General features: G+C 42.4%; 2 protein-coding genes across 2 annotated transcripts; both read left to right on the plus strand.

Moving 5' to 3' along the window:
* LOC142256049 (cysteine-rich venom protein 6-like) lies at positions 1-9,277 on the plus strand. Its single transcript, XM_075327551.1, has 4 exons — positions 1-81; positions 161-227; positions 1,587-1,628; positions 8,884-9,277. The coding sequence occupies exons 2-4, from the start codon at positions 191-193 to the stop codon at positions 9,225-9,227; spliced, it is 423 nt and encodes a 140-aa protein (XP_075183666.1). The 5' UTR covers positions 1-81; positions 161-190; the 3' UTR covers positions 9,228-9,277.
* A 5,515-nt stretch (positions 9,278-14,792) lies between these two features.
* LOC142256502 (ixochymostatin-like) lies at positions 14,793-23,720 on the plus strand. The gene is made up of 4 exons (XM_075328226.1): positions 14,793-14,829; positions 14,945-15,002; positions 17,047-17,088; positions 23,323-23,720. The coding sequence occupies exons 2-4, from the start codon at positions 14,966-14,968 to the stop codon at positions 23,676-23,678; spliced, it is 435 nt and encodes a 144-aa protein (XP_075184341.1). The 5' UTR covers positions 14,793-14,829; positions 14,945-14,965; the 3' UTR covers positions 23,679-23,720.
* The last annotated feature ends 945 nt before the right edge of the window (positions 23,721-24,665 follow it).

Below are 24,665 nucleotides of genomic sequence, written 5' to 3' on the forward strand. Positions count from 1 at the left end.
TAGCCTGTCCTCCGCAGAGCAGGACTACCACACCTGGCGGATCACACAGGTACCGACTACCACACCTGGCGGATCACACAGGTACCAACTACAACCCCGCTCATCTCTCACTAACACAGAAATAGTACCCAACAATCTAACCGCATTACATGTCTGTTAGCTTTTACAGGAAGAGACTCCATAGGTGAAGATGTCGCCCGTCTCTGCTCTGCTGCTCTCATTGCTGGGTGAGCGCTTATTTTGCCTGTTACTTCTCCTCTCTTTTCTCCTCTTATTTCCCCTCTTATTTCTCTTCTTATTTCTCCTCTTTTTTTTCTCTTATTTCTCCTCTTATTTCTCCTCTTTTTTATCTTCTTTTTTCTCCTCTATTTTACCCTCTTTTTTCCCTCTTATTTCTCCACTTATTTCTCCTCTTTTTTTCTCCTCTTTTTTCTCCTCTTTTTTCTCTTCTTATTTCTCCTTTTTCTTCTCCTCTTATTTCTCCTCTTTTTTTCTCCTCTTTTTTTCTCCTCTTATTTTTCTTTTATTTCTCCTCTTATTTCTCATCTCTTTTCTCCTCCTTTTTTCTCCTCTTTTTTTCTCCTCTTATTTCTCCTCCTATTTCTCCTCTTTTTTCTACTCTTATTTCTCTTTTTTTTTCCTCCTCTCATTTCTCCTCTTATTTCTTTTCTCTTTTTCTCCTCTTATTTCTCCTCTTTTTTTCTCCTCTTTATTTCTCCTCTTTTTTCTCCTCTTATTTCACCTCTTATTTCTGTTATTATTTATTTTCTTTTTTTCTCCTCTTATTTCTCCTTTTTCTCCTCTTATTTCTCTAATTTTTTTTCTCTTTTTTTTCTCCTCTTTTTTCTCTTATTTCTCCTCTTTTTTCTCCTCTTATTTCACCTCTTATTTCTCTTCTTATTTCTTCCCTTTTTTTTCTCCTCTTATTTCTCCTCTCTTTTCTCCTCTTATTTTTCTTTTATTTCTCCTCTTATTTCTCGTCTTTATTTCTCCTCCTTTTTCCTCCTTTTTTTCCTCCTCTTTTTTTCTCCTCTTTTTTCTCTTATTTCTCTTCTCTTTCCTCCTCTTATTTCTCCTCTTATTTCTCTTCTTTATTTCATCGCTTTATTTATCCTCTTTTTTTCCTTCTCTTTTTTTCCCCCTCTTTTTTTCTCTTATTTTTTCTTTTATTCCTCCTCTTATTTCTCCTCTTTTTTCTCCTCTTATTTCTCTTCTTTTTTCTCCTCCTATTTCTCTCTATCGTACTTATGGAGTTTTTCTCCTTTAAACAACACTTCATTTTTTATTTAAAGACCTTGTTGATGGATTTTACAAATATTTTACTTTTGTATTTTGCATTGATTTGTTACATATTTTGTGACTTTGTCTCATTCACATACAAAGATGCTGGCAGATTTCTGTCGTTTCGCCGCCCCTGACTGTCCTGATCGGTGACTGTCCTGATCGGTGACTGTCCTGATCGGTGAACGTCCTCTGCTCTCTGTTATCAGGACACCAGCAGAGAACATAATGAAGCTTTGGATGTGAATAGAGAAGAATGTATCAATGATGGGAATGTCTGATTGTTGCTGCTTTGTGTTTTGCAGGAGCGGCCTTCATCCTGATCAGCGCACATGACGTACACAAAAGTGAGTATCATCCATCGTTACTTTCCAACACTTTTATAAGTGTTCTGGAAGGTTTTTTTGCAAAAAAACCTTTATGTTTACTCCTTAACACAACAATGTGTCTAGTAAAAAAAAAAAAAGCAAAAAACCCAACCTTTGTCCCACGGTCGGGTCTTTGACTCACCCTATGTGTCCTATGACTTTCCCTTCTATGGTCCTTGGTCAGGACTATGACTTTTCCCTGCGTCCAATGTTGGGACTATGTGACCCTTGATATTTTGTCCATAGTAATATCATCCATCAGTTCCCACAAGACGTTACATCGCTGCAGACGGAGTTACACCTAACTGCAATGATGGAGTCGCCGCTCCCTCTAGTGTACGAAGTTCACATACAGCGTACGCAGCCAATCTGCAGAGCAATGTGGGATTGTAATGGGAAAGAGTGTAATGTTCTCATATATTTTACATAGTGAGGGAAGTCATTAATAACTGTAGAACTTGGGGTCCTTTGATATATGGAGATACTTTTATTGAACCAAGCGACAATATATAGCAAGTATCTGATGTTTGTATATACAGAGAAGAACTCTAGCGCCACCTATTGGAAGGATCAATCCTAAAAGTCAATATCGACCCTTTAACGAACACTGTCACATGACTTAGGATAAAAGCCAAACCAGAATCTCAATTTGCAGACACTTGTTTCGGGCTGTTACCTCCTCCTTAGTGCAAAGAATAAAATTTGATTTGGCTGTATCAACGGGTCTAAGGTAACATTTCTTGCTCCCATCGGCAAGTTTATGATGTTTGTTCATACAGAGAAGAGGACTCGATCTCTAGCGCCACCTGTTGGAAACAGCAAACCTAAAACCTTTAGGCTAAACCTTTATCGAACCTTTGCATTTGACATAGGCTAAAAGCAAAACCAGAATCTCAATTTGCAGACACCTGTTTCGGGCTGCTGCCCATCATCAGTGAAAAAATTAGAAATCTTATATGTCTGCATGACTGGCTTTGGATAGGGGTCTAAGGTGTAACATTTCTAGCTACTTCCAATAGGTGGCGCTAAAGTTCAAGTCCTCTTTCTCCGTGAAGAGGCAATTTCTATATTTAGTTTCCAGAGGAGCATTGCATGGCCTATAAGTCTCCTTACACTGGCATGTTATTCTCCACAAGGAAAGATGTTGCCCTTTATTTATTTTTTGTAATAAAGATGTTTTATGGGGTATTTTGTCATAGTGATTTTTGAATTGAGGACCCCTTGATTATCCTTTGATATATTATACTTTTAAAAGGAATCTGTCAGGTCATTTTTTAGTACAATACTAATGTTATCTTTAAATAGGGCTTAAGGAAACCTTTCAGGATCAGTAAGTTTTATTGCTCTACCTTATCCTGTTATCTTCTTGTAAGCTCCATATAATTCTTTGTCTCCTGCAGGCTAGTAAATGGTATGTAAATACAATTTGCATATTCACTGCTCCCCCCTCCTTCCAGTACATTCACTGTCACTGCTGAGAGGTGGGAGGGGGTATGGGTGGGGGCAACAGTGAAAATCCATTTCAGATTCACTGCAGCCAACATTGAGAAGTGGATGGAGGAAGCAGGGTATATGCAGTTTCTATTTTACATATGCTTGATTAGTTACTAGGAGCTTACAACAAGATAACAGGATAAGATACACCAATAAAATTTACTGATCCCGAAAAGTCTCCTCCAACCCTATTTAAAGATAAAATTAGTATTGTACTAGAAAATCCCCTGACAGATTCCCTTTATTGCTCTTCCTTTTCCTCTTATCTTGTTGTAAGCTCCATAGAATTCACTGCCTCCTGCAATCTAGTAAATGATATGTAAATAAAATTTGCATATTCACTGCTACCCCCTCCTCCCAGTGCATTCACTATCACTGCTGAGAGGTGGAGGGAGTAGGGGTGGGGGCAGCACTGCAAATTCAGTTCAGATTTACTATCACTGATGCCAGCACTGAGATGCAGTGTGTATTTTCATATGCTTGACTAGTTGCTAAGAGCTTACAACAAGATAACAGGATAAGGTAGACCAATAAAACTTACTGATTCTGAAAAGTATTCATCGAACCTATTTAAATATAACATTAGTATTGTGCTAGAAAATCACCTGACAGATTCCCTTTAAGGTGGATTTTTAACCCGTTCCAATAACTGTTAAAAAAAAAAATTAAAAAAGCAGTAAAAACTTATTTTATGCTGTTTTTTTCTTTTCTGCCAACACTTAAGTATTTGCAATGTTTGCAGCAAATACTTAATGTGTGCACATACCCTTAAGCTGAGTACAATCCGCCAGTGAACCTGATCTCACAGGGTAGCCTGACTTGTTGGACCAACCTGCCCGGTAGGAATCTTCCCGGTATAGTGTCTGTTTTTCCTTCTTTCTCCATCTGGGCTGATATACATTTATGAGCCACCTCTTCACAGTATTGACTTATTTTCTCCTTTGTTGTTTGTCCCTCCATTCTTCACTGATTCCGTGTCTCGATCAGTCGCCTTCTCACCATCTTGACCCAGCGCCATCTTCTTGTTGGTCAACACAAAGTTGGGACCCTTCCATTCTTCCATCTCCTTATTGGTGGGACCCATCACAGCTTCCACCAAATTATAAGATCGGTCATCAGCTTTTCCATGGTTGCAACCTGGTCGACATGGTGAAAACTTGACCTTGTTGAGTTGGCCACCAGCAGTGCTTGGTGGCGTCTCGGTGCACCAGGAGATAGTTATTAGTCCATAGCATAAACTCTGCTTCCTTCGTGATGTTTGTAATCTGTCCATTTATCGCTCACTGTACAGTCACCTATACAATCATTAAGCAATGTATACACCCCTGATCCACTCAGTGAGCCATTATACCATGTCAGATGGTTGGCAGGAAATCCTGCACTCTCATATTCGTATCATAACAATATGTTTCCATTTTATACATATGGTATATATGTCACCATCCTCGTACTTATGTCCCGTATCTGGTATATATGCCCCCATCCTGGGCCCCTCCTGGTATATATCACTCACTGAGCCATTATACCATGTCAGATGGTTGTCATGAAATCCTGCCTCTCATACTCATATCATAACTGTATGTTTCCATTTTATACATATGGTATATATGTCTCCATCCTCGTACTTATTTCCCCTATCTGGTATATATGTCCCCATCCTAGGCCCCTCCTGGTATATATCACTCAATGAGCCATTATACCACGTCAGATGGTTGCCATCCTGGTAAATATGTCCCCTATCTGGTATATATGTCCCCATTTTGGGCCCTTCCTGGTATATATCACTCAGTGATCCTTTATACCATATCAGATGGTTTTCAGAACATCCTGACCTCTCATGCTCATATCATAACTGTATATTCCCAAATTTATACATATGGTATATATGTCTCCATCCTGGTACTTTTGTCCCTTATCTGGTATATATGTCTCCATCCTGGGCCCCTACTGGTATATATCACTCAGAGAGCCATTATACTATGTCAGATGGTTGCCAGAACATCCTGCCCTCTCATATTCGTATTCTAACTTTATGTTTCCATTTTATACATATGGTATATATGTCGCCATCCTGGTACATATGTCCCCTATCTGGTATATATGTCCCCATCCTGGGCCCCTCCTAGTATATATCACTCAGTGAGCCATTATACCATGTCAGATGGTTGCCATCCTGGTAAATATGTCCCCTATCTGGTATATATGTCCCCATCCTGGGCCCTTCCTGGTATATATCACTCAGTGAGCCATTATACCATATCAGATGGTTGCCAGAACATCCTGCTCTCTCGTACTCCTATCATAACTGTATGTTACCATTTTATACATATGGTATATATGTCTCCATCCTGGTACTTATGTCCCCTATCTGGTATATATATCCCCATCCTGGGCCCCTTCTGGTATATATCACTCAGTGAGCCATTATACCATGTCAGATGGTTGCCATCCTGGTAAATATGTCCCCTATCTGGTATATATGTCCCCATTTTGTGTCCTTCCTGGTATATATCACTCAGTGATTCATTATACCATATCAGATGGTTTTCAGAACATCCTGACCTCTCATGCTCATATCATAACTGTATATTCCCAAATTTATATATATGGTATATATGTCTCCATCCTGGTACTTTTGTCCCTTATCTGGTATATATGTCTCCATCCTGGGCCCCTCCTGGTATATATCACTCAGAGAGCCATTATTCTATGTCAGATGGTTGCCAGAACATCCTGCCCTCTCATATTCGTATTCTAACTTTATGTTTCCATTTTATACATATGGTATATATGTCGCCATCCTGGTACATATGTCCCCTATCTGGTATATATGTCCCCATCCTGGGCCCCTCCTAGTATATATCACTCAGTGAGCCATTATACCATGTCAGATGGTTGCCATCCTGGTAAATATGTCCCCTATCTGGTATATATGTCCCCATCCTGGGCCCTTCCTGGTATATATCACTCAGTGAGCCATTATACCATATCAGATGGTTGGAACCTATAAAGATGTGAGTGAACCAGCCAATATAAAAGTATATAATCTTTATTGAAAAATTTGTTAAAAGACAAACACATAAAGCAGACAATGATGAGGACACATACAATTAACCTCAGGTGAACCAAAATATACAAGCAATAAATAGCATAAGTGCATAATGGTCATGTGTCGGAGAAAAAATGTGCACCAGAAAGGGGTGCTGTCAAAGTTTCTTTAAAGAACCAATAGTCTTTAGATAGATGAAGAGTGTCCCAAAGAACACCAATAAAGTGGAACTGTATTAAATTTCAAGCTAAACAAAGCTTTTTTCTTCATTAAAGACTAAATGTATGAGAGCCACAATCCTATTGCTACAAAACGTGGCATATAACAGGGGAAACAAAGAATACATGTATCTATGATATTAACAAGATATAATCCTATAAGATGCAAACATAATAGTTTATGAAAAGCGAATCCTGAATGGATCAGGTGGTATAACCACAACAATGTTTCCAAATGCCTACAGTCCCAAAAAGGGGAGAAGCAAGATCTCAACCATACATGTAAAGAAAAGGCAGAAACTGACAAAAAAAAAAAAAAAAGTGTCAAAATATAACACTTTTATACACAGGGCTAGACTAGGAGGCCATATTCCCAGTGTTATAACAGATAAGGAGGCGGAATGGCTGCATTACCACAGTACTATACCTTCAAGGAAACAGAGTCAGCCATAGAACCGACCCAAACACTGTGGTGAAACCACAAAAACACACACTAGAAGGGTGTTACAGGGCCCAGACTAAAAAGCCATATTCCCAGTGCTATAGCCAACAGAAAGGCGGCATGGCTGCAATACCACAGTAAATTACCCTTACAAGGGAACAAAGTCAGCCATAAGAACCAACCTTAGCACTGAGTGGCAAGCCCACAAAGACACAGACCAGGAAGATAATAACCTGAGGATAAAGGTACCCCGACACGTGTTTCGCAGAAAAGCTTCTTCTGCGAAACACGTGTCGGGGTACCTTTATCCTCAGGTTATTATCTTCCTGGTCTGTGTCTTTGTGGGCTTGCCACTCAGTGCTAAGGTTGGTTCTTATGGCTGACTTTGTTCCCTTGTAGGGGTAATTTACTGTGGTATTGCAGCCATGCCGCCTTTCTGTTGGCTATAGCACTGGGAATATGGCTTTTTAGTCTGGGCCCTGTAACACCCTTCTAGTGTGTGTTTTTGTGGTTTCACCACAGTGTTTGGGTCGGTTCTATGGCTGACTCTGTTTCCTTGAAGGTATAGTACTGTGGTAATGCAGCCATTCCGCCTCCTTATCTGTTATAACACTGGGAATATGGCCTCCTAGTCTAGCCCTGTGTATAAAAGTGTTATATTTTGACACTTTTTTTTTTTTTTTTTGTCAGTTTCTGCCTTTTCTTTACATGTATGGTTGAGATCTTGCTTCTCCCCTTTTTGGGACTGTAGGCATTTGGAAACATTGTTGTGGTTATACCACCTGATCCATTCAGGATTCGCTTTTCATAAACTATTATGTTTGCATCTTATAGGATTATATCTTGTTAATATCATAGATACATGTATTCTTTGTTTCCCCTGTTATATGCCACTTTTGTAGCAATAGGATTGTGGCTCTCATACATTTAGTCTTTAATGAAGAAAAAAGCTTTGTTTAGCTTGAAATTTAATACAGTTCCACTTTATTGGTGTTCTTTGGGACACTCTTCATCTATCTAAAGACTATTGGTTCTTTAAAGAAACTTTGACAGCACCCCTTTCTGGTGCACATTTTTTCTCCGACACATGACCATTATGCACTTATGCTATTTATTGCTTGTATATTTTGGTTCACCTGAGGTTAATTGTATGTGTCCTCATCATTGTCTGCTTTATGTGTTTGTCTTTTAACAAATTTTTCAATAAAGATTATATACTTTTATATTGGCTGGTTCACTCACATCTTTATAGGTTCCTACTGCTTAAATGAGTGTAGCTATTTTTACTTTTTGGTCCTTCAATTGGTTCTCATATCAGATGGTTGCCAGAACATCCTGCTCTCTCGTACTCCTATCATAACTGTATGTTACCATTTTATACATAAGGTATATATGTCTCCATCCTGGTACTTATGTCCCCTATCTGGTATATATATCCCCATCCTGGGCCCCTCCTGGTATATACCACTCAGTGAGCCATTATACCATGTCAGATGGGTTGTCAGGACATCCTGCCCTCTCATACTTGTATCATATCTGTATGTTTCCATTTTATACATATGGTATATATGTCCCCATCCTGGGCCCCTTCTGGTATATATCACTCAGTGAGCCATTATACCATGTCACATGGTTGCCAGAACATCCTGCCCTCTCATATTCATATTATAACTGTATGTTTCCATTTTATACATATGGTATATATGTCGCCATCCCGGTACATATGTCCCCTATCTGGTATATATGTCCCCATCCTGGGCCCCTCCTGGTATATATCACTCAGTGATCCATTATACCATGTCAGATGGTTGCCATCCTGGTAAATATGTCCCCTATCTGGTATATATGTCCCCATCTTGGGCCCCTCCTGGTATATATCACTCAGTGATCTATTTTACCATGTCAGATGGTTGTCAGGACATTCTCTCATACTCATATCATAACTGTATGTTTCCATTATATAAAGTCTTCTTTCCATTCATCCCCATTTCCCCATCTAACATTATTCTAATATTTCACTCCCTCTCAAAGACTGTGGACCTCATAAGGAATATAAAGAGTGTGGGAGCGCCTGCCCCCCGAACTGCACCCACCCCAACGGAGCTTGTCATACCAGACAGTGTAAGAGCGGCTGTTTCTGCAAGAAGGGTTACGTGGAGCTGGGGGAGTCCTGCGTAGAGAAGAAGAAATGTGAGGCCTGCACCGGGAACACGACATTTAGATGTGGCACCCTGTGCCCCGGGACCTGCAACATAAAGTACAAGTGCATGGAAGGCTGTAAGGAAGGCTGCTTCTGTAAGGAGGGCTACGTGCTACTGGACGATAAGTCAAAATGTGTCCTTCAAAAGGATTGTCCCAAACGTACAGGACCCTAAAGTGCACATTTTGTGTTTCATTCTAACAATAATAAAAGATTTACAAGTTTTGTGCCTTTTTCTCCCTTTATGATGTTATCTCAGGATGACCTGGGATCAGAAAGTCACAGCGCATTGTGGATGGCAGATTCACTTTAGTGCCCCCTCACCAATTACCCTGAGTTGAAGCATATTTAATTCCATCTGGCACTGAAGGGGTTAAGGTTCCTTTCTATCCTGCAGTATTGTAACAGGTAGTTGTAACCTCAGCTACTGCCATTCTCTTCTGCTATAAATATCCACTCCTCACTCCTCCCTATGCTGGCTATAGCTCATTCCTATGCTGACCATGTCGAAGGAGCTTGTCGCTGCATCGCTGTGGTGTCGTTAGTATTGCAGCTGCAAAGTTTCCTATGAAAGAATACAAGGAGTACTTGTTGTTGTGTCTTTCCCCACGTGCTTGTCTTATCCCCATCCTGGTAAATATGTCCCCTTCTTGTTATATATGTCTCCATCCTGGGCCCCTCCTGGTATATACCGTATGTGCCCCATCCTAGACTCATCTTGATAAAATATGTCTTCATCCTGGTGTATATGTCCCCCATCCTGGAAAATAAATAAATGTTCCCATCTTGGGCCTCATCCTGATATAAATGTCCCCATCCTGGGCCCCTCCTGATATATATGTCCCCCATCCTTGTATATTTGTCCCCTTCCTTGGCTCCTTTTGGTATATAAGTTCCCATCCTGGTTTATATGTCCCCATCCATGGCTGCTCCTAATATGTATGACCCTATCCTGTTGAATATGTCCTCTTCCTGGTTTATATGTCCCCATCCTGTGCCCCTCTTGGTATATAAGCCCTCACCCTGGTTAATATGTCCCCTTTCTGGTTTATATGTCACCATCTTGGGCCCCTCCTCGTATATAAGTCCCCCATCCTGGGCTCATCTTAGTAAATATGCCCAACATATTGGTATATATGTCCTCATCCTGGTAAATATATCCTCTTCCTGGTATACATGTCCCCATCCTGGTATATATGTTCCCATCCTGTGCTTCATCCTGGAATATATGTTTTCATCATGGTCTCCTCTTGTTATATATGTCCCCATCCTTGTTTATCTGTTCCCTTTCTGGTAAATATGTGACCAATTGGTATGCTGGGTAATAAAGGGGTTAATACCAGCTTTGTATTCTCCGATGGTACTAAGTCCGAAATTCATGGTGTCACGCCAAATTAGACATGCCCACCATGAATTTCTAGTAAACAGTAAAAAAAAAACACAACACTGAGAAATTTTTTTTTATTAGACATAAAACAAAAAACATTTAGAGACTCCATCTTTATTATAAAGAAATCCTTGGTCCGACGTAATCCACAGGGAGAGCATTGTCAGCTCTGCTTCATCACTCTGTACAAACACAGTCTATACAAAGTGAGAGGCAGAGAGAGCACTGTCAGCTCTGCTACATCGCTCTGTACAGACGCAGTCTATACACAATGAGAAGCAGAGAGCATTGTCAGCTCTGCTACATCGTTCTGTACAGAGCGAGATGCAGGCTGATAGTGAGGGTATGACTCGTGCAGTCTCGCATTGCATCACCCCGTACGGCCTGACACTCTCTGGACAGGAGCGCCTCAGCTGCATGGAAATATACGCAGCTAACCCGCTCCTGTGGGAAGATTGTGCGCCGTGATTCGACACACGCACAGTGACAGTCAAAGTTCAGTTAAAAGGACCTTCGATGATGTCATAGTCATGTGACTAGTCTGTAAGCCAATGTCTGCACAACATTCACACCAGACTGGTCACATGGCTATGATGTTATTGAAGGTCCTTTAGTCAGCGGTGGTTACCGGTGGCACAGCAATGATCAGACGCGGAAGCTGAAGTGGTTGGGAGGGAGAATCTGCAGGACGAGTCGCGGGACCTGTAAATATAATGGCAATGTTTAGCTAATATATAAAGCTCAGTGTATATGTGTGTATGTGTGTGTGTATGTCTGCTAAAGGAATCTGCACCGTTGCATTTACAATCACGAAATTTTGCACAGACACTGCATGTGACTCAGGGAACGTCATAGATTATGTTTGGGCGGCAAAAATTTAACCCCGTGTTTTCCAGTTACTCTACAAAAATCCTGCCGCCATTAAACTGAATAGAGTTGGGAGCTGCTTGCTATAAATAGCAACTGTCAGTGGTTGCTATAGGAACAAAATAAACTGTTAGTATAAGATAGGATAGAGAGAGACAGAAAAAGACAGAGAGAGACAGAGAGAGACAGACGGCCATAGGCGGGCTTTGCACGTTGCGACATCGCAAGCCGATGCTGCGATGTCGCACGTGATAGTCCCCGCCCCCGTCGCAGGTACAATATCTTGTGAAAGCTGGTGTAGCGAAAATTATCGCTACGCCAGCTTCACATGCACTCACCTGCCCTGCGACCGTCGCTCTAGCCGGCGACCCGCCTCATTATTGAGGGGGCGGGTCGAGCGGCGTCACTGCGACGTCACACGGCAGACGGCCAATAGGAGCGGAGGGGCGGAGATGATCAGGATGTAAACATCCCGCCCACCTCCTTCCTTCCGCATATCCTACGGAAGCCGCGGTGACGCAGGTAGGAGATGTTCCTCGCTCCTGCGGCTTCACACACAGCGATGTGTGCTGCCGCAGGAGCGAGGAACAACATCGGACCGTTGCGTCAGCGTAATTATGGATTACGCCAACGCTGCACCGATGATACGATTACGACGCTTTTGCGCTCGTTAATCGTATCATCTAGGCTTTACACACTTTGATGTCGCATGCGATGCCGGATGTGCGTCACTTTCAATTTGACCCCACCGACATCGCACCTGCGATGTTGTAGTGCGCAAAGCCCGGGAAAGAGACAGCCCGGGAAAGAGACAAACGGAGAAAGAGACAGCCCGGGAAAGAGACAGCCCGGGAAAGAGACAGCCCGGGAAAGAGACAGCCCTGGAAAGAGACAAACGGAGAAAGAGACAGCCCGGGAAAGAGACAGCCCGGGAAAGAGACAGCCCTGGAAAGAGAAAAACGGAGAAAGAGACAGCCTGGGAAAGAGACAGCCCGGGAAAGAGACAGCCAGGCAAAGAGACAGACCGGGAAAGAGACAGCCGGCCAAAGAGACAGACCAGGAAAGAGACAGACCAGGAAAGAGAAAGCCCGGGAAAGAGACAGCCAGGCAAAGAGACAGATCGGGAAAGAGACAGCCAGCCAAAGAGACAGCCAGGCAAAGGGACAGCTGGGGAAAGAGACAGCTGGGCAAAGAGACAGCCTGAGAAAGAGACAGCCATGGAAAGAGACAGCCTGGGAAAGAGAGAGCCCGGGAAAGAGACAGCCTGGGATGAGACAGCCCATCAAAGAGACAGCCCGTCAAAGAGACAGACGGGCAAAGAGACAGCAAGGGAAAGAGACAGCCCAAGATGAGACAGCTGGGCAAAGAGACAGCCGGGCAAAGAGACAGCCGAGCAAAGAGACAGCCCGGGAAAGAGACGGCCCGGGAAAGAGACGGCCCGGGAAAGAGACAGCCTGGGATGAGACAGCCGGGCAAAGAGACAGCCCGTCAAAGAGACAGCCGGGCAAAGAGACAGCCTGGGAAAGAGACAGCCCGGGAAAGAGACAGCCCAGGAAAGAGACAGCCCAGGAAAGAGACAGCCCAGGAAAGAGACAGCCCGAGAAAGAGACAGCCCGGGATGAGACAGATGGGCAAAGAGACAGCCGGGCAAAGAGACAGCTGAGCTAAGAGACAGCATGAACAAAGACATAGCCCGGGAAAGAGACAGCCCGGGAAAGAGACAGCCCGGGATGAGACAGCCAGGCAAAGAGACAGCCGGGCAAAGAGACAGCCGGGCAAAGAGACAGCCGAGCAAAGAGACAGCCGAGCAAAGAGACAGCATGAACAAAGACATAGCCCGGGAAAGAGACAGCCCGGGAAAGAGACAGCCCGGGATGAGACAGCCAGGCAAAGAGACAGCCGGGGAAAGAGACAGCCCGGGAAAGAGACAGCCCAGGAAAGAGACAGCCCGGGAAAGAGACAGCCCGAGAAAGAGACAGCCCGGCAAAGAGACAGACGGGCAAAGAGACAGACAGGCAAAGAGACAGCCCGGGAAAGAGACAGCCTGGGAAAGAGACAGCTGGGCAAAGAGACAGCCCAGGAAAGAGACAGCCCGGGAAAGAGACAGCCCGGGAAAGAGACAGCCCAGGAAAGAGACAGCCCAGGAAAGAGACAGACAAATACAGAGACTGAGACAGATAGAAACAGACAGACAAGGAAAGAGACAGACAGAGACTGGGAAAGAGATAGACAGTTACTATTCCGGGCAACGCCCGGGTACTACAGCTAGTTATTAACTATATTCTTTATTTTACAGCCCCTGCCCCATCCCATATCTGTAAAGCCCGAGATCAGTGATCGGACACAAGAGTGTGTTATCTCGATCCGATCTTTACAAAACGATCGGGCGAGGCTCCCATCACCCACCCATCACTAATCGCCATCCTTGGCCCTTCCTGATATAAAATTGCCGATCCTGGTGAATATGTCCCCTTCCAGGTATATACGTCCCCATCCTGGGCCCAATCCTGCTTAATGTGTCCCCATCGTGGTAAATATGTCCCCTTCCTGGTAAGTATGTCCCCATCCTGGGTGCCCCTGGTATATATGGCTCCAACTCGGTGAATACATCTCTGTTCTGTCTCTAACGCAAGAAAAAAACACATTGTACTCATCTTCCCTGCCTCCCAAGTCATGTTGCGTCCTCCTCCATAGCCAGCGTGCAATGAACGGCAGCTGACACCGGCGTTCATGCTATGGCAACACATGATGTCACTGTCATGAGCTACAGGCACAGTACTGCCGATGTCAGCTGCTGGCCGCTGTTTGTGTATCGCAGTGCAGGGACCCGACGGGGGTCTCTGCGCCAAGATACATTTCAGCTGGATGTGGGCTCTCGGGCGCAAAGCCAGTTGAAGCAGGCACTGGGGTCAGTGCCCCCCCCCCCCCAGGGCCTGCGACTGCGATCGCAATGCCTGTTTACATTGTTCTTGTTTAATTGGTTTATACCAAACAGAATTAATTTACAATGGGGGGGGGGTTGCATAACTTTGCAGCTGTATATAAATATATAGTATTTATAATAATACCACATATAGATCCATAAGGTTATAAATATGAGAGCAGTCATGTAGTCAGAAGATGCTGATGAATAATACCTGCAGCAGTGCACATTATTCCAGCAGCCATACTGCCCTCCTGTTGGCAGGCATAGTGCTCATATAATACACAGCTTATTACTTCATTATAGGAGTAACATTTTCCCCGGAGCTTCCATCTGTTTCTATTGTCTACTGTTGTGAAATGGTCCCATTTCCCGGAGCAGTGTCACTATAACAATAGATCTCATTGTCCTGGGTGTTACATAATATCACCGGTGGCATCATGTACCCGGAAATGAAATACGGGATAGTAAACCGTGCAATCTGCCCACACCCCCGGCCTGTGATATATAGACGATCCCTCCACCGGGCACAGGTCAGTACCACACCTGGCAGATCCCAGGTACCAGCGCCACCTCCACTACAACTCCTCATCCACACCAGTAATGGCCGCACATCAGCTCATCCCATAGATTCACAGCAGATCTACATTCACTCCCTGCAAGCAGAGGTCTTAAGAAGGCAGATTTTTCTAATTGCATTGTTTCTTTTTTACAGGAAGATACTGAAGAGGTGCAGATGTCGCCCGTCTCTGCGCTGCTGCTCTCATTGCTGGGTGAGCAGTTTTTCTCCTCTTTCTTTTCTCTTCTTTTTTTCACCTTTCTCCTATTTTTTCTCCTCTTATTTCTCCTCTTTTTTCTCCACTTATTGCTCCTCTTTTTTCTTCTCTTATTTTGCTTCTTATTTCTCATTTTATTGCTCATCTTATTTCTCCTCTTATTTCTGATCTTATTTCTCCTTTTATTTCTCCTCTTTATTTCTCCTCTTAGTTCTCCTCTTTTTTTCTCTTGTTTCTAGTTTTATTTCTCCTTTTTTTCCCTTCTTATTTCTCCTCTATTTCTGCTCTTATTTCTCCTCTTTTTTTTCATTTAACCATCTTGTTATTTCTCCTCTTATTTTGCCTCTTATTGCTCGTCTTCTTTCTCTTCTTATTTCTTCTATTTTTTGTCTCTTTTTATCTCTGCTCTTTTTTTCTCCTCTTTTTTCTCTCCTTTTACTGCTAGTCTTTTTTATCCGCTTGTTTCTCCTCTTATCTCTCCTCTTTTTTTCTTTTTATTTCTCCTCTTATTTCTAGTCTTTTTTGTCTTATTTCTTCTCTTATGTCTCCTCTTTTTTCTTTTCTTATTCCTCCTCTTTTTTTATCCTTTTTTTGTCCTCTTGTTTCGCTTCTTATTGCTCATCTTTTTCTCCTTTTTTTCTCCTCTTATTTTTCCTCTAATTTCTCCTCTTTTTTTCCTCTTGCTGCTCATCTTATTTCTCTTCTTATTTCTCTTTTTTCTCCCCTTTTCTTTCTCTTATGTCTCCTCTTTTTCTCCTCTTATTGCTTGTCTTTTTCCTTCTCTTATTTCTCCTTTTTTCCCCCCTCTTATTGCTTGTCTTTTTTCTCCTCTTTTTTTCTCCTCTTATTGCTTGTTTTTTCTCCTCTTTTTTCTCCTCTTATTGCTTGTCTTTGTTCTCCTCTTTTTTCTTCTCTTATTGCTTGTCTTTTTTCTCCTCTTTTTTTCTCCTCTTATTGCTTGTCTTTTTTCTCCTCTTTTTTCTCCTCTTATTACTTGTCTTTTTTCTCCTCTTTTTCTCCTCTTATTGCTTGTCTTTTTTCTCCTCTTATTGCTTGTCTTTTTTCTCCTCTTATTGCTTGTCTTTTTTCTCCTCTTATTGCTTGTCTTTTTTCTCCTCTTATTGCTTGTCTTTTTTCTCCTCTTTTTTTCTCCTCTTATTGCTTGTCTTTTTTCTCCTCTTTTTTTCTCCTCTTATTGCTTGTCTTTTTTCTCCTCTTTTTTCTCCTCTTATTGGTTGTCTTTTTTCTCCTCTTTTTTCTCCTCTTACTGGTTGTCTTTTTTCTCCTCTTTTTTCTCCTCTTATTGCTTGTCTTTTTTCTCCTCTTTTTTTCTCCTCTTATTGCTTGTCTTTTTTCTCCTCTTTTTTCTCCTCTTATTGCTTGTCTTTTTTCTCCTCTTTTTTTCTCCTCTTATTGCTTGTCTTTTTTCTCCTCTTTTTTCTCCTCTTATTGCTTGTCTTTTTTCTCCTCTTTTTTCTCCTCTTATTGGTTGTCTTTTTTCTCCTCTTTTTTCTCCTCTTACTGGTTGTCTTTTTTCTCCTCTTTTTTCTCCTCTTATTGCTTGTCTTTTTTCTCCTCTTTTTTTCTCCTCTTATTGCTTGTCTTTTTCCTTCTCTTATTTCTCCTTTTTTCCCCCTCTTATTGCTTGTTTTTTTCTCCTCTTATTGCTTGTCTTTTTTTTCTCTTGTTTCTCCCTTTTTTCCCCTCTTTGCTCTCCTCTGCTTTTCTCCTTTTATTTCTTCTTTTCTCCTTTTATTGCTTGACTTTTTTCCCATTTTACTTTTCCTCTGATTTTGCCTTTCCCCTTTTGTTCCCCTCTTTTTATTTAATCCTTTTTTTCTCCTCTTATTTTTCCTCTAATTTCTCGTCTTATTTCTCCTCTTTTCATCATTACATATTTTGTATCATTTTTTCCAGTCCTCGTCACTCCAGTTTGAACACAAATCTTATTTTAGCTTTGGATGTGGACAGAGTAGATTGTATTATGTGACGTGTAGGGCGACCGGACGTCGTCTGATTTGTGCTGCTTTGTGTTTTGCAGGAGCGGCCATCATCCTGATCAGCGCGCAAGATCTGCAAAAACGTGAGTGTAATCCATTATTACGCTCCAACACTTTTATAAATGGACTGACACTTTTTTGCAAAATTTGTTATATTTACTCTTTGACATTATTGATTTGTGAGTACACAAGAATGTGTCTATTAAATAATGCAAAAAAAGACGTAAAAGTCTGACTGTAGAACTCGGGGTCCTTTCATACGTGGAGATACTTCAAACCAAGTTCCCATCCTCAATATATAGCAACTTGGTGATGTTTGTATACAAAGTGCCTCTTCAGAGAAAAGGACTTGGACTCTAGCGCCACCTATTGGATGTAGCAATCCTAAAAGTCAATATCGACCTTTTAAAGTGCCCTGTCACATGACTTAGGATAAAAGCCAAACCAGAACCTCAATTTACAGACAAGTATTTCTGGGTGTTGCCTCCTCCTTAGTGCAAAGAATGATTTGATTAGATTGTATCAATGAGTGATACAAGTTCTTTCTTTCTACTTCCAATAGGTACAAGTCCTCTTTCCCCCTGAAGAGGCAATTTGCATATAATCTTCCCAGAGGAGCACTGCATGGCCTATAAGTCTCCTTACACTGACATTTCACTTTCCACAAGGACAGACGTTACCCCTTAAAGGGAATCTGTCAGATGATTCTGTAGTAGAATACTAGTGCTATCTTTAAATAGGACTTAAGGAGACCTTTCCCGATCAGTAAGTTTTATTGCTCTTCCTTATCCTGTTATCTTGTTGTACATTCCACAAGGAAAGACATTAGGAGTGTGCATTTTTGCACCATTTTTAACCCATTCTAATGACTGAAAAAAACATTAAAAAAGCAGCAAATAATTGTTTCATGCTAATTTTCTTCCTGCCAACACTTCAATATTTGCATTTGCAATGTTTGGAGCAAATACTTAATGTGTGCACATACCCTTAGGCTGAGTACAATCCGCCAGTGAACCTGATCTCAAAGGGTAGTCTGACTTGTTGGACCAACCTGCCCGGTAGGAATCTTCCTAGAATCGTGTCTGTTTCTCCTTCTTTCTCCATCTGGGATGATATCCATTTATGAGCCACCTCTTCACAGTATTGACTTATATTCTCCTTTGTTGCTTGTCCCTCCATTCTTCCCTGATTCCTTCCATTTGTCAATCAGTCGCCTTCTCACCACCTTAATGATCACCATTCGCTGTCTTCTTCTTGGTCAACACAAAATTGGGACCCCCCAATTCTTCCATCTCCTTATTGGTGGAACCCATCACAGCTTCCACCAAATTATAAGATTGGTCATCAGCTTTTCCATGGTTGCAGCCTAACCAATTTGGTGAAAACTTGACCTTGTAAAGTTGGCCACCAGCAGTGCTTGGTAGTGTCTCGGTGCACCAGGAAATAGTTGTTAGGCCATAGCATAAACTCTGCTTCCATCGTGATGTTTGTAAACTTTCCATTTATCGTTCATCCTACATGCACTTATACAATCATTGAGCAATGTATATACCCCTGATCCACTATGTATCACTCAGTGATCCATTATACCATGTCAGATGGTTGTCAGGACATCCTGCCCTCTCATACACCTATCGTAACTGTATGTTTCCATTTTATACATATGGTATATATGTCACAATCCTGGTACATTTGTCCCTTATCTGGTATATATGTCCCTATCCTAGGCCCCATTTGGATATATCACTCAGTGAGCTATTATACCATATCAGGTGGATGTCAGGAAATCCTGCCCTCTCATACTCGTATCATAACTGTATGTTTCCATTTTATACATATGGTATATATGTCCCCATCCTGGTACATATGTCCCTTTTCTGGTATATATGTGAACCATCTTGGGCCCCTCCTGGTATATATCACTCAGTGATCAATTATACCATGTCTGATGGTTGTCAGTAAACTCTGCCCAATCATACTCCTATCATAACTGTATGTTTCCATTTTATACATATGCTATATATGTCACCATCCTGGTACATATGTCCCTTATCTTGTATATATGTCCCTATCCTAGGCCCCATTTGGTATATATCACTTAGTGAGCTATTATACCATATCAGGTGGATGTCAGGAAATCCTGCCCTCTCATACTTGTACCATAACTGTATGTTTCCATCTTATACATATGATATATATGCCTCCATCCTGGTATATATGTCCCCATCCTGGGCCCCTCCTGGTATATATCACTCAGTGAGCCATTATACCATATCAGGTGGATGTCAGGAAATCGTGCCCTCTTATATTTGTACCATAATTTTATGTTTCCATCTTATACATATGGTTTATATGTCTCCATCCTAGTATATATTATTATTATTATTATTATTTATTATTATAGCGCCATTTATTCCATGGCGCTTTACAAGTGAAAGGGTATACGTACAACAATCATTAACAGTACATAACAGACTGGTATAGGAGGAGAGAGGACCCTGCCCGCGAGGGCTCACAGTCTACAGGGAATGGGTGATGGTACGATAGGTGAGGACAGAGCTGGTTGCGCAGTGGTCATATATGTCCCCATCCTGGGCTTCTCCTTGTATGTATCACTCAGTGAGCCATTATACCATGTCAGATGGTTGTCAGGACATCCTGCCCTCTCATACTCCTATCATAACAGTATGTTTCCATTTTATACATATGGTATATACTGTATATCACCATCCTGGTAAGTATGTCCCCTATCTGGTATATATGTGAACCATCTTGGGCCCCTCCTGGTATATATAACTCAGTGATCGATTATACCATGTCTGATGGTTGTCACTAAACTCTGCCCAATCATACTCCTATCATAACTGTATGTTTCCATTTTATACATATGGTATATATGTCACCATCCTGGTACATATGTCCCTTATCTGGTATATATGTCCCTATCCTAGGCCCCATTTGGTACATATCACTCAGTGAGCTATTATACCATATCAGGTCGATGTCAGGAAATCCTGCCCTCTCATACTTGTACCATAACTGTATGTTTCCATCTTATACATATGGTATATATGTCTCCATCCTGGTATATTTGTCCCCATCCTGGGCCCCTCTTGTTATATATCACTCAGTGAGCCATTATACTATATCAGGTGGATGTCAGAAAATCCTGACCTCTCATATTTGTACCATAATTTTATGTTTCCATCTTATACATATGGTATATATGTCTCCATCCTGGTATATATGTCCCCACCCTGGGCCCCTCCTGGTATATATCACTCAGTGAGGCATTATACCATGTCAGATAGTTGTCAGGACATCCTGCCCTCTCATACTCCAATCATAACAGTATGTTTCCATTTTATACATATGGTATATACTGTATATCACCATCCTGGTAAGTATGTCCCCTATCTGGTATATATGTGAACCATCTTGGGCCCCTCCTGGTATATATAACTCAGTGATCAATTATACCATGTCTGATGGTTGTCACTAAACTCTTCCCAATCATACTCCTATCATAACTGTATGTTTCCATTTTATACATATGGTATATATGTCACCATCCTGGTACATATGTCCCTTATCTGGTATATATGTCCCTATCCTAGGCCCCATTTATTATTATTATTTATTATTATAGCGCCATTTATTCCATGGCGCTTTACAAGTGAAAGAGGGTATACGTACAACAATCATTAACAGTACAAGACAGACTGGTATAGGAGGAGAGAGGACCCTGCCCGCGAGGGCTCACAGTCTACAGGGAATGGGTGATGGTACAATAGGTGAGGACAGAGCTGGTTGCGCAGTGGTCTACTGGGCTGAGGGCTATTGTAGGTTGTAGGCTTGTTGGAAGAGGTGGGTCTTGAGGTTCCTCTTGAAGCTTTCCACGGTAGGTGAGAGTCTGATGTGCTGAGGTAGAGCGTTCCAGAGTATGGGGGATGCACGGGAGAAATCTTGTACACGATTGTGGGAAGAGGAGATAAGAGAGGAGCAGAGAAGGAGATCTTGTGAGGATCTAAGGTTGCGTGCAGGTAGGTACTGGGAGACTAGGTCACAGATGTAGGGAGGAGACAGGTTGTGCATGGCTTTGTATGTCATGGTTAATGTTTTGAACTGGAGTCGTTGGGTGATGGGAAGCCAGTGAAGGGATTGGCAGAGTGGCGAGGCTGGGGAGTAGCGAGGGGAGAGGTGGATTAAGCGGGCTGCAGAGTTTAGGATAGATTGGAGGGGTGCAAGAGTGTTGGAAGGGAGGCCAGAGAGCAGGAGGTTGCAGTAGTCAAGGCGGGAGATGATGAGGGCATGAACTAATGTTTTGCAGATTCTTGGTTAAGAAAAGCACGGATCCGGGAGATATGTTTGAGTTGTAGTCTGCAAGAGGTGAAGAGGGCTTGGATGTGTGGCTTGAAGGATAGAGCAGAGTCGAGGGTCACTCCAAGGCAACGAGCTTGTGAGACTGGGGTGAGTGAGCAACCATCAAGTTTGATGGAAAGGCTTGTTGGAGGAGATGAGTGAGGAGGAGGAAAGACAATAAACTCTGTTTTGTCCATGTTAAGTTTTAGGAATCGCGCAGAGAAGAAGGATGAGATAGCAGACAGACATTGTGGAATTTTGGTTAGTAGAGAGGTAATGTCAGGTCCAGAGAGGTAGATCTGTGTGTCATCGGCATAGAGATGATACTGGAGGCCGTGGGACTCTATGAGCTGTCCCAAGCCGAAGGTGTAGATGGAGAACAGCAGGGGTCCAAGAACTGAGCCTTGAGGGACACCAACAGATAGGGGGCGAGATAAGGAAGTGGTGTGAGAATGGGAGACGCTGGAAGTTCGGTCGGTTAGGTATGAGGAGATCCAAGATAGGGCCAAGTCCGTGATGCCCAGAGATGAGAGAATCTGTAGTAGGAGGGAATGGTCTACTGTGTCGAAGGCAGAGGACAGGTCCAGGAGGAGGAGGATAGAGTAGTGTCGCTTGGCTTTGGCGGTTAGTAGATCATTGGTGACTTTGGTTAGGGCAGTTTCGGTAGAATGATGTGGTCGGAAGCCAGATTGAAGCTGGTCAAAGAGGGAGCAGGAGGAGAGGTATGAGGACAATTCAAGATGGACATGCTGTTCCAGTAGTTTTGAGGCGTAGGGGAGAAGGGATATGGGGCGATAGTTTGACACAGAGGATGGGTCAAGGGAGGGCTTTTTGAGGATGGGTGTAATAGAGGCATGTTTAAAGCATGAAGGGAATACACCACTTGCTAGTGATAGGTTGAAGAGATGGGTTAGGGCTGGAATGAGGACTGCGGTGATGTTGGGGATGAGGTGCGATGGGAGCGGGTCCAGTGCACAGCATTTGGTATATATCACTCAGTGAGCTATTATACCATATCAGGTCGATGTCAGGAAATCCTGCCCTCTCATACTTGTACCATAACTGTATGTTTCCATCTTATACATATGGTATATATGTCTCCATCCTGGTATATTTGTCCCCATCCTGGGCCCCTCTTCTTATATATCACTCAGTGAGCCATTATACTATATCAGGTGGATGTCAGAAAATCCTGCCCTCTCATATTTGTACCATAATTTTATGTTTCCATCTTATACATATGGTATATATGTCTCCATCCTGGTATATATGTCCCCATCCTGGGCCCCTCCTGGTATATATCACTCAGTGAGGCATTATACCATGTCAGATAGTTGTCAGGACATCCTGCCCTCTCATACTCCTATCATAACAGTATGTTTCCATTTTATACATATGGTATATACTGTATATCACCATCCTGGTAAGTATGTCCCCTATCTGGTATATATGTGAACCATCTTGGGCCCCTCCTGGTATATATAACTCAGTGATCAATTATACCATGTCTGATGGTTGTTCACTAAACTCTGCCCAATCATACTCCTATCATAACTGTATGTTTCCATTTTATACATATGGTTTATATGTCACCATCCTGGTACATATGTCCCTTATCTGGTATATATGTCCCTATCCTAGGCCCCATTTGGTATATATCACTCAGTGAGCCATTATACCATAACAGGTGGATGTCAGGAAATCGTGCCCTCTCATATTTGTACCATAATTTTATGTTTCCATCTTATACATATGGTATATATGTCTCCATCCTGGTATATATGTCCCCATCCTGGGCCCCTCCTGGTATATATCACTCAGTGAGGCATTATACCATGTCAGATGGTTGTCAGGACATTCTCTCATACTCGTATCATAACTGTATGTTTCAATTTTATAAAGTCTTCTTTCCCTTCATCCCCATTTCCCCATCTAACATTATTGTAATATTACAGCCCCTTTCAGAGACTGTGGACCTGATAAAGAATATAAAGAGTGTGGCAGCGCCTGCCCCCCAAACTGCACCCACCCCAATGAAGATGGTTGTACAAGACAGTGTAAGAGCGGCTGTTTCTGCAAAGACGACTACGTGGAGCTGGGGGAGTCCTGCGTAGAGAAGAAGAAATGTGAGGCCTGCACTGGGAACACGACATTTAGATGTGGCACCCTGTGCCCCGGGACCTGCAACATAAAGTACAAGTGCATGGAAGGCTGTGAGGAGGGCTGCTTCTGTAAGGAAGGCTACGTGCTACTGGACGATAAGTCAAAATGTGTCCTTCAAGAGGATTGTCCTAAACGTACACGATCCTAAAGTGCCCACATTTTGTGTTTGTTTCTAACAATAATAAAAGATTTACAACAAATTTTTGATGACTTTTCGTCCCTTTATAAGATGATCAGTTACAACAAATATACTGTAGAGGGAGACAAATCCATAGCACTTCTACAAGTCCTTTTATTCCTTACACACTGGCTGGGTGGAAGAAATACTTATATGTGGAGCTTCTATGGGGATAATGGTTGGTGATGAGGCCCACCAGGGAATTCTCCGTCACCCCGGTGGGAAAGTCTTATTCTGCTGTAAAATCTCTGATTTCTGTAATACCAATAATATCTAATTGCTAGAGATGAGCAAATTGCTCTGTGATGAACCAAGTTCACGAAAAATTGAGATTCCCCCACTATTTTTCATGTGCCATTGTGACGTCATTCTCCAAAAGCAGATGAAGATGACGGAACACAATGGAAATTGGGGCACTACTAGGAAAACCCTCAATATGTGACCTTATGGCCATTCCTTTAGGAGATAAGGCACTAGACGTGGAGATACCACTGCACAGGGGAACATCCCTCAACATCAGGACTAGAAAAGACCACTAATGGAGGACAGCTCAGGCCACAGGGAAGGGGGTCTATTTTGGTTTAGAGCTAGGCATACTTTCACGGCCTGATGTGATCTCGGAGGGATCTGGGTTCAGAAGGTTAAAGTGTATTGTTTGCTTTTGTGCCCACTCATCATTTACCCTGAGCTGGAGCATATTTAAGGGGTTAAGGTTCCTTTCTATCCTGCAGTGATCTAGCAGGTAGTTGTAATCTTAGCTGCAGCCAATGCCTTCTACTATAAGCATCCGCTCCTCACGCCTCACTATGCTGGCTATAGCTCATACCTATGCTGACCATGTTGAAGGAGCTGTTCTCTGCATAGCTGTGGTGTTGTAGCTATTGCAGCTGGGAAGTTTCCTACAGATGAAGGCAAGGAGTGATTTTTGTTGTGTCTTTCCTCACCTGTTTCTCTTAC

Source organism: Anomaloglossus baeobatrachus, chromosome 11 (assembly GCF_048569485.1).
Source record: "Anomaloglossus baeobatrachus isolate aAnoBae1 chromosome 11, aAnoBae1.hap1, whole genome shotgun sequence".
NCBI lineage: Eukaryota > Metazoa > Chordata > Amphibia > Anura > Aromobatidae > Anomaloglossus > Anomaloglossus baeobatrachus.